At 29.5% G+C, this 16,166-nt stretch overlaps 3 protein-coding genes across 4 annotated transcripts; 2 read left to right on the forward strand and 1 right to left on the reverse strand.

Annotated features, from left to right (window-relative positions):
• The first annotated feature begins 52 nt into the window (after positions 1 to 52).
• Positions 53 to 2,972, forward strand: LOC130904233 (sorting nexin-21). Of its 2 annotated transcripts, none has more exons than XM_057816876.1 (4): positions 53 to 537; positions 852 to 1,300; positions 1,364 to 1,716; positions 1,768 to 2,972. In XM_057816876.1, the coding sequence occupies exons 1-3, from the start codon at positions 522 to 524 to the stop codon at positions 1,682 to 1,684; spliced, it is 786 nt and encodes a 261-aa protein (XP_057672859.1). In that variant the 5' UTR covers positions 53 to 521; the 3' UTR covers positions 1,685 to 1,716; positions 1,768 to 2,972. The 2 variants fall into 2 exon arrangements, with proteins under 2 accessions (XP_057672859.1, XP_057672860.1); XM_057816877.1 differs by lacking the exon at positions 53 to 537 and adding an exon at positions 548 to 691.
• On the reverse strand, positions 2,855 to 14,360 carry LOC130904227 (NFX1-type zinc finger-containing protein 1). The gene is made up of 14 exons (XM_057816868.1): positions 14,280 to 14,360; positions 13,947 to 14,206; positions 11,216 to 12,687; positions 9,803 to 10,036; positions 8,067 to 8,125; positions 7,383 to 7,620; positions 7,057 to 7,288; positions 6,822 to 6,968; positions 6,422 to 6,770; positions 5,038 to 5,329; positions 4,691 to 4,935; positions 4,142 to 4,460; positions 3,465 to 3,736; positions 2,855 to 3,359 (listed from the first exon to the last, which is right to left on the reverse strand). The coding sequence occupies exons 2-14, from the start codon at positions 13,975 to 13,977 to the stop codon at positions 3,326 to 3,328; spliced, it is 3,924 nt and encodes a 1,307-aa protein (XP_057672851.1). The 5' UTR covers positions 13,978 to 14,206; positions 14,280 to 14,360; the 3' UTR covers positions 2,855 to 3,325.
• Positions 14,361 to 14,629: 269 nt separating this feature from the next.
• LOC130904231 (S-formylglutathione hydrolase) lies at positions 14,630 to 16,126 on the forward strand. The gene is made up of 5 exons (XM_057816873.1): positions 14,630 to 14,761; positions 14,818 to 15,029; positions 15,107 to 15,346; positions 15,404 to 15,626; positions 15,874 to 16,126. Exons 2-5 carry the CDS (start codon positions 14,818 to 14,820, stop codon positions 16,063 to 16,065), a joined length of 867 nt encoding a protein of 288 aa, XP_057672856.1. The 5' UTR covers positions 14,630 to 14,761; the 3' UTR covers positions 16,066 to 16,126.
• Positions 16,127 to 16,166: the final 40 nt, after the last annotated feature.

Genomic DNA, 16,166 nt, shown 5'->3' on the forward strand with positions numbered 1-16,166 from the left:
CATAGACAAAATGTAAATTTTAACGACCGTGATTATAAGTAACCCATTGATCATAACGAAAACATTTGCCTAAAATTATCAAGCTTATCATTAAAAATATATGTAAATTCACATTTTCCGATGGCAATAGCTTCATAATGATAAAAATCGACTAAAGAGAAACAACCGTCACTCCACTTCAGTATTCTACTGTCAAATGATGTTGTATAAAACTTCAAATATCATATATATATGGAATTAAAACTTCGTATTCCATCAAAAACTTATCAATAGGATAGTCCTACAATTTTGAATATTATTCGCCTAGTTTCTTCTTTGATGCGGAACCTATATATGTATCCTCTCAATTAATCTATGGTACGGTCAATAATTGACCAGTCATTTTTTATAACATCAAGTTAACTTGTAATTCATTGGTTAAAAATTAACTTGTAATTGGATATTATCAGTATTTAAAAAAATGAACTAAACATTTTAAAACTTCTTGCTATGCTGGCAAACAACTATGAAAAAGTATAACAATGACGCAGATTATGAGTAAGTTAATACATAATTGGGGTGTTTTTCTTATAATAAAGAGAATGGCTATTTTTTAATGGGTACTAACGCATTTATTTGTGTTTCTGTAATTATTCAATAAGAATTGATTATTAGCTAAAAATTCATGACAGGTACTGCCCATTGCCATAAGGTAAAAATTATTTGGTTACCATTAAAATGTGCTTTTTATATTTTTATTTTTTGAAGTTATGCAAGAAATTCTCTAATTTTAAGGTATAGGTATTCATAATATCGATTTATTTTAAGTAACTTCTGGATAAATATGATTATTGTAGTAAATATATTTTTAGGTAATGATAAACAAGGACTTACTTTTGAAATAATATCAACAAAAATAGCTGAAGTACAGGAGGAGAGAAAATATGTTATATATACATTGCAAGTTCGCTTTATATCTGATAATGATGATACAAGTCCTTCAATGATCGAAAGACGATATACCAACTTTTTAGATTTATATACATCTCTTAAAAAAGAGTATCCACATCTTATGAATAATATTGTGTTTCCCAAAAAAGCGCTTACTGGGAATTTTAGCAGTGAACTAATATCTGCTCGAAGTACAGGATTTGAATCTCTTTTAAAACATATCACCAGTAATAATCAATTAAAAAACTCATTAGCCTTAATAGCCTTTCTTCAAGATGCAGAACTTCAAACAGTGAAATCTCTACTGCATGATATGAAATATTCATTGGCTTATCCAATTTTAGAAGATAGTTTGAAATTATTAAACAAGGTATGTTTTTCTAGGAATTTAAGTTCTTAACATATTTATTTTTTTTTCACATTATTTTGACAGGTATTTACTGATAGATCTCCGGTGGTGCTTTTAGCATTAGTTCGATTAATAGCTTGTGGAGCATCTCTTCCTGAATTTCCAGATGTGCTAAAATGGGCTGATTTAGCTCTTCACAGATTTGAAGGAGTCAGTGACGGTGATCTCTTACAACTATATGTACCATTATTCCGAACATGTGTCAAATTGTGGTGTCAAAATGGTAGGAATCCAGAAGAGTTACAAAAAACATTATGTAGTTTACAGAAACAAGGTGTTAAAATGGAAGAGAAGTCGCTTATAGATGCCGTTAAAACTGTAGAGGAAAAGATATTTGGTATTTAGAATTAAAAGTGAAACTATATTTTTCAATTAAGGTAAGAGACACAATGGCAGACACAAAAAAACTAAATATCTTTCATTTTTAGGTAAAGTTGATTTAGTTATGCCTTTCATCTATCTTGGGGTTTTGGAGTAGTAAAATAGTAGTGGTTTCAATTTGAAATGTCTGCTTGTGTTACTACACAGTACAAGTGTTAAGCGATCATTCGCAGCTTTAAATCCAGTGCTCATTTTTCTTTATGGGACGGAAATGCATCCTTACAGCATGTATGATAGTATGATACTTTTTTTAAAAAACATATATGGGAGAAAATACCAATTTGGTACAAGTTTCACTAGAATAGTTTGGTCGTTAAAAGTGTCTAGATTTAACAGTGCTTACTGTAGCAAAATTTTGTTAGAAACCTAATATCAACCTAATCATAAATACATGAAGGGGATGATATTTCTAATTTAATTTTGAGGATCAAACAAAAAAGTGTCAGTTATAGGTACACTGTCTTATTGTGGTGCTCTTACCTTATGTATTTTAAAGATATTTATTATATTTGGAAAGAAATAAGAAATACTGTTTGTAAAAGGATTTTAATATAAATGACAGAATTAAAATGAAATAAAAGGTGAATCGAGTATAAATGTGAAAAGAAGTCTATACTGTATAAGTGAGAAATGAGAAACAGCCTTACATCACATACCGACTGAATTTGTATATTAAAGATAATTATGTGCTAGGTGATTTTTTTATGTAAATTATTTCTGTTAGAAGTAGTTTTATTTTACTCTTTTTACATGAATCTCTAATAGTTTTTATTTCCTTATAAAGATGAATTAAATAACATAATTTCTCTAGAAAATAGAGGGCGGGTCGATACTAATCTAATTTATAAAGAATGCCAGTATTTTTACAAATAGATAAATTTATTGCTTTTTTTATATATTAAATGTTATTTTTTCCTTATATATATTCAACGCCGTTAAAATGACATTAGACAATGTCACAGTCAACAGAATGGAATCAAAATATGTAGATTGTTTTTAATTAAGTAATTGATCATGTTTAAATTATGTTTTCCCCGATCTCCATCACGAATGCTAAGAGAATCCAGCATTAAACATTTGGACAGAATTATTCTTATTTGAGAAAGGTAATACTTCCTAAATAAAAAATTAATACCTATTTTATCAGTGGCTTTATTTAGTAATATAGTATAATAACAGAGATGTTGTATAAAAGAATATATTTTTTGTAACCTTAGCGAGTTTAGAAATAAATACATTATTTTCTAAAAAACGCGAGTATTTGGCTTAAGATTGTGTGAAATGTAAAACCACAACGTAAAATAACATGAAAATCAACATTCCGATCCTTACATATTTTACAGTCCTTTTTGGTAGGTTCTTCGGAGCATTTCATCTTAATCAAATGTAAACATTGAGGGATTTGTTTTAATTGGCAAGCGCAGGGTTGACTGCAAGCGGCAATACAAGTATGGCCACAGTCTAGTTTCTTAAAACAAACTGAAGGACATTCTTCAGTTGAGCATCTTTGGTTACATTTTTTCGGGCATCTATGTCCGCATCTAAGAGTTTTAACGCACGGATTTGTACATTCCATCACTGATGGTGTATTACCGCATATACTATTCAACCAATGACCGCATTCTGCTTGTTGAAGCATCTACAAATAAACATTTGGTGGAGTTTTTTGAAAAATTAAAAAAAAATTTACAATGTGAGTTTAGAGATCTGAATTTTGTAAATTATTTAAAGAATAGAAATTTACCTCAAATTTGCAAGGTCCGCAAATTTCATAGCATTCATTTCTACAAAGATGGCCGCATGGCAGATTCTTTTTACAACTCTTCTTACATTCCATATTATCCACATCTTTGTGACACGGGATATTATTGTAAGAGTGACCACACTCTTTACGAACTTTTGTTGATTTATTATTGCACAAAATCGGTTGTTGATAACAAGCCAATAGCGAAAAATGTTTTTTTCCGAATTTTGTACAATACAAATTATTTTTTTTGACATTATCGAACATTTATACTGAAAACAATTTTCCATTTAAATATATTTTTAAAAAAGTAGATATTTCTATATAAAAGTAGACATTCAAATAATTATAGAATGGGAAATTTATTTTTCTGGTCACAAGACTGTTTAGTTGAGTTTTGTTATCAACCTGTAGGAGTTGCCCCAATGTCAAAGTCACTCTTTCACCCTAAATTGAATTCAATACTTATTTTATATACAGTTTACCCTTAATAAGAGACGTTTTTGTGGAGCTATGAGAACGTGCCCAACTAGGGCAATAGAAATCATTACAAATCTCTATAACTGGTAAACGAAACATTAGCCATTCCTAAGATACTAAAGAAGGTAGTGATTTTGTTGACAAATAGTACTGCTAAAGCTATAAAGTTAAACTATAAAATATATATGTATACTTACATCAATATGTTCAGTATCTCTACCATAATGGCATATTTGTGCACACTTATGACCGCACTTTAAAATTTTATTGCACAATTCATTGCATTGCTTCAATTGACCTTGTTTATGACAAATTTCAATATACTCATGGCTGCAAGCTAAAGTTATGGTATTCTCAAATGAACATTCAACTTTTTCGAGACTTTTTCTTTTATAACAGGGAACTTTTTGGTTATGCCCACAGTTTAGAGTAACTGTGACTGTGATTTGGCATACACCGCAATCTTCGAAGCAATACTTTTTGCACAAATCGTGTGATGAAAAATCGCATATCTTTCTATAATGTCAAAAGAAAAAAAAGTTACAATATACATCTTAAACAAGTGATTAAAAAAAAATTTTGCTCTATTTATGACGTATTCAAAAGTAGTACTACTACTACTACTAGAAGTGTGAATGTGTGTTGCAGGTTATTTTTTTTCATATATTCCACATTATTTTGTAATGCATACAAATAAACAAGTGTTTATTCAATTCTAATCCTTCTTTTTGACTAGTGCTACTCACCTGAGGCACAGTTCCTTGCATTTATACTCTTTATGATCTAAATCATCCATGTGACATTTTCGTTTGCATTCATGAGAACAACTCAACTTGAAAAAACAATCCTTATTACATCCCCCTTCAGAAACATTTTCAAAATCTTCAATTTTTTCTATTTCAGTCACAGTTCCATGATTTTGACAAAATAGTGGTAGGGACCGTCCTATAGCTTCAATGGTTTTCAAAGTTTTTCTAATATCTTTCCAGATCTGCAACAAAATAATTGAAAAAAATTTTAAAAATAAAATTCTCCGAATAATATCACTTCTTGTTGTCTCCTAGTTAACGTCAAAAATTATTATTATACTTACTTTACTGACATTTGACAACATCCTCATATTTCCCATTATATAAAATCCTTCTTTGGCCCTCGACAATGCTACGCAAATCCTGTTTTCAATTTTCAAAAATCCAACAGATTCTTCATCGTTATTCCTTACAAGAGACAGTAGAATTATTCTGTTTTCTTCACCTTGGAAATTATCGACTGTTGTAACATCAACCTTTTTCAAATCTTTATTTTTAATCTTAGCCGCTTCCTGGTTTATGGTAACCACTTGGCCTGCATAAGCTGCCAAAATTGTTATCTCCTCCGATTTATACCTGCACACGTAAAAAAAATATTCAACTAAAATTTCAACATACAGGGTTTTTCAAAACGTGCTATTGTCTGCGTCGTCGAGCAAATCTATCACGTTACATTTTATTTCGAGATACGAAGTCAATACTTCGTCTTGAGGCATGGAAAAAATTGTTAGATAAATATCGCAACGTTATCTAGGGCCTAGATACGAGGAACTGTCTAATTCTAGGCAGTTCCTCGTCGTTTTCTTGTTCAGGAAAAATAGTGATACAAACATAATGAGAATTAGTATATTATTTTTCTATTATTTCCCTTCGACCACGTAAAAAATTTTTCAAAAAAAAAGTATTTTTTAAATAAAAAAGTCAAACAATATCACACATGTGTTGAAAAATATATAAACACGTGTGCTAGAAAGTTGAAAAATTCATTTTTTGCCAGTACAATACTTAAAATTTTACAAAATGATTGCTTGTGTATTTGACCATTAATACTACAGCCTACTTAATATAATTTTTAAACTTTTAACTTACATGTTAGTAAAATCAAGACAGTCACGAAGTATATTTTCCTTAACTATGGAGAATAAATTTTCATTCAACTACTTTATACATTACCAAGTAATAGTAATAACATTTAATTTTAAAGTTTAAATTATCTTGCGGATACTAGTATGTATTTCAACACAAATCACAACAAACTTTCAATTTTTATTGTAAACACTAATATAACCCCAATAAATCATACTGTTTACTTCTTAAATTTGGCCTATTGTCTTTCAGCACCCAGCCAGATTCATATTGTATTCGCGTATTCCCTCTATCGTTCGAGACCATATATAAGAAAAAGAAACGTTCTAACACAGGAATGTTTTATTATTTTTTAGTATATGTGTGAAATAAGCTACTTTGTTGAGTAAAAATGAGTGTGGCCGTAGGAAAAAAATATTTCACATTCATTTGAGAGTAGGTACTTACCCAAGATATAGATTCGTTATTAAATATTGACAAACAAATAAATTTTATTGATTGTTAAGATTAATAAGATTTTGGACGAGCTCGAAATCAACAAATACATTGTTTATACAAAATATAATACGGGTAGGTACTAACCCCGTTTTGAGTAGGTAATTTGCTAATTTAACAAGATATTCAGCCTCAAAACGATTAAATTTGCTTGCATCGCCGAACTCTTTTTCTGGATTCTTGTGATGTATAAAAAATAATGATTTTTTCATCCCTCGCACTTCTGGATAATTACAAACAGAAACACTATTCTTTAAATTTGGATAAATCACTGGAGTGATTAAACTGGCGATTTCCGGTCTCATTCTATGCTGAACACTCAATGTATGACATTGAATGTTATTTTCGACCATTCGTTCAAATAGACTTGTGCCTAAATTAAATTGGTTACCAATGACATAATCGGACGTACCCGGTTTGAGCTGTTGATGATCTCCTAAAACATTCAAACAATTTACAAAACAATAACAATGTTGCAATTTTTTACCTAATAAGATTAAATGTTGACAATTTTTTGACAACGCTGTAACTATATGCGCTTCCAAAACTTCTGCTGCTTCTTCTACAATAACAATAGGACATTCTACTCTTTGTAACGTTGAATGCATTCTTGCAGCACATGATGTAGTCATTCCTGAAATTAATACTGTTTTAACATATCACCGTCTTCAGATATTGAAATGGAAACTAAATTTATTCCAAATTTCAAATATTGTACTCGCCTATTATATCCATTTTTTTTAAAGTTGCCACATCAACATCTTCCTTCAACATATTGAACTCATAATATGCCGATAGATATTGAACTAGTAGTTTCTTTTTTTCAACTTCCAACATTTCTTGCGCTTCATCTAGCCATAATTGATACAATTCCCATCTAGCTTCAGTTGATAATTTATATGGATCATTCAATTTTTGAATCGTAGCTCGTTTATATTTTTTATCTAAATGATTCTAAAAATGAACCGAATGAATATTTTTCGGGATTTGCGCACAAAAACTTTATTTTCCACGACAAAATAGGAATTTAATTATAAATATTACTCACTGTTAAAAAAATTACTTTTTCGAAAATGTAATCAAAATCTTTTTCCAAACATTTCATTTCACGTTCATACAACGACATATAATGCGTGTATTTTTCTTTTGTTATATGACCACCTACAAACTCTGCATTTAACGAATCAATTTCCAATTGTACCGTGGATTTCGATGTTGAAATATCACTCAACCATTTTTCCATGTCCAAAAGTAAAACTGTGTAATCTCGTACATTTGTGGTATTTCTAAAACAAATCAAGGCGACTCGCTACATAACGAGGAAAACTCATAAACGGAATTTAAGGCCTACGGGTGGCCAAACGATATAGTCTTCATAACCAAAAGAAGATCTATGTTAAACGAGATAGTTACAGAAAACAAAACTAGATAATGAAATTTGGAAAGTAACATTAAAGTTGGCTAGTATGAAACTATTGAAATGAAAAAGTGCCTCGAAGTTATGATCAATAATAGAGGAAACAGAAATACTAAGATTGATGAAAAAATAATTGATGTAAATAGAATACAGTGGGATCCCGGTGGTAGAAAAGAACGCGGTAGGCCTGTGACGAAATGGTTTATTAAATGATGTGGAAGTTGTCCTAAGCAAAAAAATTACGGAAAAACATCAAAAACATATTAATGTATTTGTTTTAAAAGTTATTAGAAAAATGCAAAATATAAGACTTACTTCATATAATTCCAATAAACTTCTGTCAACCGTTTTGCTTCCGAGTCATCAATATATTTCTATAGAAGAAGAATTTATTGTATTACTTTTATCGCCAAGTTGTAATTTAAAAACAAAAATTCCATTTATTCTCTACTGAATGTATCTTCTAGTATTTACACCAGAAGATGCAGTTACTTAAATTATGTTTAAAAAAATAAGGAATTTCTAATATGTTAAAAAAAATAATAATGTCATAATAATAAAAAATTATGGAGTATTATTAATCTAAAAATGGGTGAGAAGTATAAGAAAAATGAAAAAATTGACTACATTATATCTGATACTGAAAATAAAATTGATAATTTAAATGACGTGGCGAAATATTTCAATAGCTATTTTTGTGAAATTGGTGAGAAATTAACTAACAAGATAAGAAATGCATATAATCATGTGGTCATAATGCCAAATTTGAATCAAAAAGTATTTTTATACATCCAACTAATAAGGATGAAGTTAAAACTGTAATAGATAAACTAAAAGTCAAAGCAGGAGGAATTGATGGTAGGTATACGTTCTAGAATATTAAAAACAATTTTTGAATACATTGCCGAACCCCTAGCATACGTTTTCAATCAATGTATTGAATTATCCATTTGGGGCCAGATTCTTTAAAGAAAGCCGAAGTTGTTCCGATATTTAAACCCAAAAATAAAAGTAAAGTAGAAAATTATAGACCTACATCATTAATTTCAAATGTTGCCAAAATACTCGAAAAAATTGTGTACGATAGATTACTTAATTTAAAAAAAAAAAAACAATATTTTGTCCAAAAAACAATTTGGTTTTATCAAAGGGTCGGGAACCAAAGATGCACTAGCATATATTACTGATGTGATATTATATAAATTTTTAAACAAAAGTAAACCAATTATAGTTACTTTTCTTGATTTAGCTAAAGCATTTGACACTGTCAATCATAAAATCTTACCAGATAAATTATATAGTTATGGTCACGGTCTATTAAATAGCTATCTCTCTAATAGGATGCAAAGAGTAAAAATTGATAATGTTTATAGTGATAAAAAAGAAATCAAAACTGGAATACCACAAAGCACAATCTTACGACCACTTATTTATTATTTACTTAAATGATCTTACTAAAATAACTGATAATGATATTGTATCATATGCGGATGATACAGATGCTATAGCTGAAGGAAAGACATGGGAACAAACTATAAATAAAATGAATAAATTATAGGATGAAATAGATGTTTAGCTTACTGCTAACAAATTAACGTTAAATATTGACAAAACGCTCTATATTACTTTTGGAAATAAAAATTAAAGAAAAACCACTAACTAGACTTGAATACTGTAAATACCTTGGAATTATAATTGATTATAATTTAAAATGGAATAAGTGTATTATATTAATTATATTATATCAATTATATATTTATTTCATAGCTATGCCGCCTCCTTTGTACGAGTCAATTAAAAGTTACTATTAATTGGCTCAACAGGCATGGGGGGTTGAGGATTTTTTACTGGTTATGAATAAATAAATAAATAAAATAATGTGACACTTTCACATTGCGACAACTCACAACTGATTTCTGTTTATTTACAATACAAAAAGATACAATATATTCAAAAATACTTATTCTTGTTTAAACTATAGGAGATTGATTTCAAGATTATATTAATGCAAATGATGTTGAAAACGTTTTTGCTCAAATATTGTAACTCACCGTGGTGTCTTGGAGGAGCCATACGAATAGATATTCTTCAGTGAAGGCTTGTCCTAGGACTGTTTGTAAATATTTTAAACCGACTATACCATCGCGATTTCGTAATATTGTTAATGGTACATCGAGTTTTTTTATGTTGGCTGCAAAGTTTTCAATATTTTGTGTTTTAGTTTTAATCATTTGTCCTGTACGAAATTTCTGTTTCATTCTTCTGAGTGTATGTTGTTGAAGTTTCTATTAAAAACGAAAATATAAACTTTTTCCCTACATTCATTACACTTTGATATATTGGAAATTATATAGATGAGATGTATTTTAAATAAGATTGATCAAAAGAAGATTTCCGAATATTTTATTATTGATCACTTGTTTCTGACGATACCTAAAAAGTTTGGTTGATCTGTAGATTAGAACGATGATGTTTGAGTAACAGGCACGGATGCGTAATGTTACATTAGCATTTTAAAATTGATTAGTTTCATAGAAAACTGAACATCTGATTGGATAAAACATTGACTAATATTATTGGAATAATGTCTCTGCATTTTTCTTCAATTGAAAAAGTCGAATACATAAATATTCAAGTTTGTAGTTAATGTAAAATGTCAGAAAATGGAAAAATTTATGAGAATAAGAATCATCTAGAAACTTTAATGATAAAAAAATATCTAATAGACTCGCTTAACAGTTGAAAAAGAAAATATAACAATTGGTTAAAAGAATTGACAGACGAAAAGAATTCAACTCACTCTGAAAAACGACAAGAAAACTTTGAAAAACCAAAGTCAATCCCAAAGATAATATATTCGATAGATCTGCCACTCTGTATAAAAATTTTACGACAAAGTTCGATCCTAGCGACATATCTCGGACTGGCTCCGTACCAAAAAAAAAGATTTGATCTAAGGTTCATATCCAAAAAGTAAGCTTTTAGATGTAAACCGGCAACATAGATGGCGTTGAAAATCGTCCTGAACTTCACACAGGCCCTGTTCAAACTCCAGAAAAGACGAGGGGGGTTAGGTTAGGTTAGGTTAGGTTAGGTTAATTTAGGTTAATAATAAACAGTAATTTGTGAAAAGCAATAATCTTTTCATTGCAGGCCAACTTCATTCTTTTTGAAGTGATTTGAAGCTAGAGAAAAAAATTTACTTGGTCGGAAGTCCAAAACTACGGATTCTGTAAAAAATATAATGTATCAGAGACGTAATTCGACAAGTTCTTGAAGTGTGGTTCGCTTTATTCTTAATCCCAAAACAATAAGGAATATTATATGACAAATCAATTGTTCACTTTTAAACAACAAACTGAATATACTCTGAAAAAAAACAAAGGAAGCGTATTCTGTACAAATCTAATATGAATGAACATCATCATTAAGAAAATAAATAAGAATCATTAGTATGCCCTTACCTCGTTTTTAGATTGTGATCCAAGGCGCACCAGATTTATTTCGTCAGTTAAAAGTCCTTCCAAAAATTGATCCAAAGCGTGATTGGTATAACAAACTATTAAGATTGGTCCCTGACTATACATTAAAAGATCCTTCGTTATAGTTAAACCCAAAAAAGTTTTTCCGGTACCAGGCGGTCCTTGAATAATAACAAATTCCTTAGAAAAAGCGGCCTTGTATGCCATTTCCTGGGATTGATTCAGTTTCACTTTTGGTTGTGGTGTAGTTAACGGTAAATAAGCGGGGCGTTTCGTCGATGTAGTTTCTACAGAAACGATATATTTACCCATAGGTAATTCGTCGATTTCCATCATTTGTAATACTTTAAGGACGTGATAATACGGATCGAAGAATACGACGCATTCAATCATTTTGTAAGCATGTTTTAATTTCGGAAAATTTTCTTCAAATGAGACGATTAGTTTTCCTCTACCTATGGCATCGGAATTTACTACTAATCCTTTAAGAACCGTTTTGAAGTTATCATCCGTAAATAGCAATAAACTACCAGTCATAAATTTATTTTTCGTTTCATTATTTAATCGTTCTGTCAACTTTTTATTTAATGTTATTTGTAATTCGTAGCATATATCGTCTTTATTACAAGATTCCCCTAAAAACAATACTTCGTTGTAAATCTTAATGTTGAATAAATGTCTATCGACACCGTTGATGTGATCGCAAATATCTTCTCTGATCGGATTTAAAAAATCCTCCCTTTGTAATCTAAATAAAACGTCTAGATAATGGGAGACGCTTTCGTAGGATCCTCTAATTACGTTCGATCTGATGAAATTCATTTCTCTTGTAACTAGTTCTTTAATTGAGGGAAAAATAGTTATTGAATGGAAATCTTCTTCTGGAGCTAACGCATTTTTATTGGTCGATTTAGAAAATCTATTTTTGAAAGAACCAACTTTTCCGTTCAATTTATTCAATTTGTTTATTAAACTTGACGAAGACTTGCATATATTCGTGGTGTTTAAGAATTTTATAAAGATATATATTTGATACCAACATAAAGAAGGCATGAAATCTAAAGCGTTTTCAAAAATTATTAAAATATCGTCGATATATTGAATTTCTAAATTCGGTTTATTTGAAATTTGTTTTTTCCAAGCATCCACGAACGATTTACTAACGGTTATTTTTAAAATTTGATATTTATTAGCTATAAATGAGGATTCGCATATTTTGACAGTTATTTTCGTGATTACTTCCAACAAATCATAACATCCCATATTATTTTCATTCAACACTTTAAAATATTCATCTTTATTTTTTGAGAGAATATTTAGAATGTGATCACTATTATACGATAATAATATTCTCAAATATGACACACTCGCAAACTTATTGGAATTTTCATTTGATGATCTTGGTGAATCAGATCTTCCGTTGAACCTTCCTGATCTGGAATGTTGATTTCTATCTAAAGAAAAAGTAAAAATAACTTTGTAAAATTCGCATCAATTCAACACATATACACAAAGTAATTAATCTTTACCAACTACCTTCACATTTATTTATTGACAGGTACAAAATTTTGTACGTTAAGGAACTGTTAAAAATCTCGTTCTGGATTAGGATCCACAAAGAGCTGATATCGGATCATAGTTTAGACTCTCATGACGCTTATTATTGTTAAATCCAAATTGAATCGATTTAAATAGTTTAAGGTTAAGTTAGGTGTAATGAATAATCATATATGTTATACTTCTATATGGGCAGTTATGTAATGTAATTTGATTCATTTTATGGTACGCTGTTGTTGTATTTGTTCAAGAGTGTAAGTTTTAACAGTAAGCAGTAATAAATCTTATCACGGCCAATGTCATTGTGATCAAATTTCAATTTAGATGTTTCATTATTCACAAATTGATTAATGTATTATTTATTTATTTATGTTTTTAATAAGAAATGTTCAATCTACATTCCTAGATAAAATAATACTTGTGTGGGAAGTACCTAAATACTAATTATTTTGACCTTAAATAAATAACAATTACCTTATATAGTCTCCTGAAAATACATGTTTTATGTGACAAAATATTATGTATAAAAGAAAAAATATATACCCAAACATTCTCTGTATTACTTATTTTTGTTGACATGTGTACAATAGCATATACTTAGATAGTGAACATATTATAATTTTAAAACCAATTATTTATAGCAAAATAAAAAATTTTTAGTTAAAATCATTCTCTTGAAACTGAATATATACACATCAAATTATTATGATATAAATATATTAGTTCAAAAATTGAAACATTTCAATAGCTACCTAACAATGAATTTGAGTTTTATTTTGAAATAAATAAATTATATTTAATCACACTTTAGTAATAATAACATTTTAATAAAATGCAAATTATAACTTTTAGATTAAAAAATCCAGAAGCAAGTATAGCTAAAATGTATTTGAAATTCTCTCACTTTTATGTGCAATAAGCTATTTAAAACAATACTTTACATTTTTTTTTCTAATTTTAAAAGTTACAAAATATTGTTGGAATAGTACTACAATTAATTAAGTAGGTAAGTATACAATAATGTAGCCAATAATATTTGAAACTTTAAACAACGTTTACTGTTCTCTTGAAAAATACAAAAACTAAATATATTTGCGACTAATGGCAGCTGACACTAAAAATTGGGAGTAGCAGAAAAAGTTAATAAAATAATTACCTTTGTTGCCATTTGATGTTCGTCTTTGCATTTTGATCCAGCACTTTTTATTATAGAGTAGAACTACAAATTATCTTGACAATTTCTTAAGAATAACTTCAGTTATTTGACTAATTCACCTTGCAACAAGATTTAAGTAATCACTAACTATGCACATATGGGATTTACACAGCATGTTATGTCATACATTTGGGTTCGTCACGAAACGTTTCATTGATTATTTTTGTACACAGATCCAGACTACACCGTTCTCTTTTTATCTTGAAAATTTAAAATTGGAATAAGCGTGAAATTAAACGAAAGTGAGTCTGAAAGAATGAAATTGGAACAAACCTATAGATAGATCGACCACTGCGTACGAAATTTTTACGTAACCTGAGGGATTGGATGGGAAATATAAACACTACAACTTCATAGGCGCAAAGCTTAGACAAGGAAAGATTAAGCTGCAAAGGCAAGGCCTCACAAAACATACCCAGGGTTTGTTTTGTGAGGCCTTGCGCGGGAAATTTAAAAAATAATACTATTAACAAAATTAGTTTTGAACGATAATTAATTTTAATAACCTAAACGAAATATGTTGCTATTTATTGATAAAATTAAAATCTGAAAATCGTTATACACATATAATATGTTGTAAATAGAATTTAAACAGATTCTATTTGATATTTGTCTTGATAATCTGGCAACATTGCGCATTTTATCTTCAACCAAATTGATAAACATATGATATGAAGTAATAATTTTAACCTTCAACATTCGTCTTTTGCTCTGGCGATTTAGCGAAGTCATTGTGAGATCGAACTATTTGAAAGGTAAAAAAATTATTTTTTACAAATAACACAATATTCTTCATATGAAAGTGTTTTAGATGATGACTTTAACAGAAGAAGCATCCAATAAAATATTTGGAGGATACCAAAAAGTCTTTTCACATGATTCCAAAGAAGTAGGTTGTAAAATGAGATTTGGAGTATATTTACCACCGCAAGCTGAAGAAGGAAAAAAATTACCCGTTATATATTGGCTTTCGGGACTAACGTGTTCAGAGGCTAATTTTATTGAAAAAGCAGGGGCACAAAAGTAAGTGATATTTATAGCTTAGAACTAACAATAATTAATTTTCTGTAATATATGAGTAAGTATATTTGTTTATTCAGATATGCTGCTGAATATGGTGTAATCATAGTGAATCCTGATACATCTCCTAGAGGCATCAACCTTCCTGGTGATTCTGAAAGCTGGGACTTTGGAGTAGGTGCTGGTTTTTATATAAATGCTTCACAAGAACCATGGAAAAAAAACTATAGAATGTTCAGTTATGTTACATCAGAATTACCTCAAATTATTAACGGTAATTTTCCAGTTGCTGAAGGACTGCAATCAATAATGGGACACAGGTAAAATTCTAAAATTTGAAATCACTTTCGATCCTTTCAAATTGCTTTTATTTCTAGTATGGGAGGTCACGGAGCACTAATCAGTGCATTGAAGAATCCAGGATTTTACAAGTCTGTTTCCACATTTGCAGCCATTTCTAATCCTATTAATTGCCCTTGGGGTGTTAAAGCTTTCAGTGGATATCTGGGACCACAAGAAACTTCTTCTTGGGCTGATTGGGATGCAACTGAATTAGTTAAGAAATATAATGGACCACCTTTAGAGTTATTGTTGGATCAGGTATAGGAGAAATATTGATTGTTTTCTATGAATCAATTTATTTAATCAATTCCAACTTTCGCTAGTATCACATGAACTAACGAATTTTTTTCAAGCCGAACACACTGTTTATGATAACACTATACTAACACATACAATCCAGTAACTAAGTTATCATCTTCAAAGACTAAAATGTTGTGGCAAAAAAAAATGTGTTCAATAGTATGAATATCACCAATAGTTCCAGAAATTCAGTAACTTTTTTCAGGGATTGGAGGACAACTTCTTGAAATCCAAACAACTTCTACCGGAAAATCTTGTAGAAGCCTGTAAAGTTTCAGGAGTTCCTGTTATTTTGAACAAGAGGGAAGGATACAATCACAGTTACTTTTATATTGCTTCCTTCATCGGGGAACATATGAAATACCATGCGGAACATTTGCTCTCTAAAAAACTGTAATTTACAAGTCTTTGTTGCCTTTTGATGTTTATATTTTTGTTAAATAAAATTTTGAAAGTAAGTTGTTTCATTGACTATAACCTCTGGAAAGGAAACAATTC

Source organism: Diorhabda carinulata, chromosome 2 (assembly GCF_026250575.1).
Source record: "Diorhabda carinulata isolate Delta chromosome 2, icDioCari1.1, whole genome shotgun sequence".
In the NCBI taxonomy this organism is placed as follows: Eukaryota; Metazoa; Arthropoda; class Insecta; order Coleoptera; family Chrysomelidae; genus Diorhabda; species Diorhabda carinulata.

Bases quoted from the DNA above. Each gene is read 5' to 3' on its own strand.
- LOC130904233 (XM_057816876.1), top strand. The intron at 1,301-1,363 runs GTATGTTTTTCT...TTATTTTGACAG, and splicing joins GTTTGAAATTATTAAACAAG to GTATTTACTGATAGATCTCC.
- LOC130904227 (XM_057816868.1), bottom strand. From the start codon at position 13,977: ATGCAAAGACGAACATCAAATGGCAACAAAG. The intron at 10,037-11,215 runs GTAAGGGCATAC...CGTTTTTAATAG, and splicing joins GATCACAATCTAAAAACGAG to AAACTTCAACAACATACACT. The intron at 4,461-4,690 runs GTGAGTAGCACT...TTGACATTATAG, and splicing joins TGCAAGGAACTGTGCCTCAG to AAAGATATGCGATTTTTCAT.
- LOC130904231 (XM_057816873.1), top strand. From the start codon at position 14,818: ATGATGACTTTAACAGAAGAAGCATCCAATAAAATATTTGGAGGATAC. The intron at 15,030-15,106 runs GTAAGTGATATT...TTGTTTATTCAG, and splicing joins GAAAAAGCAGGGGCACAAAA to ATATGCTGCTGAATATGGTG. The intron at 15,627-15,873 runs GTATAGGAGAAA...AACTTTTTTCAG, and splicing joins TAGAGTTATTGTTGGATCAG to GGATTGGAGGACAACTTCTT.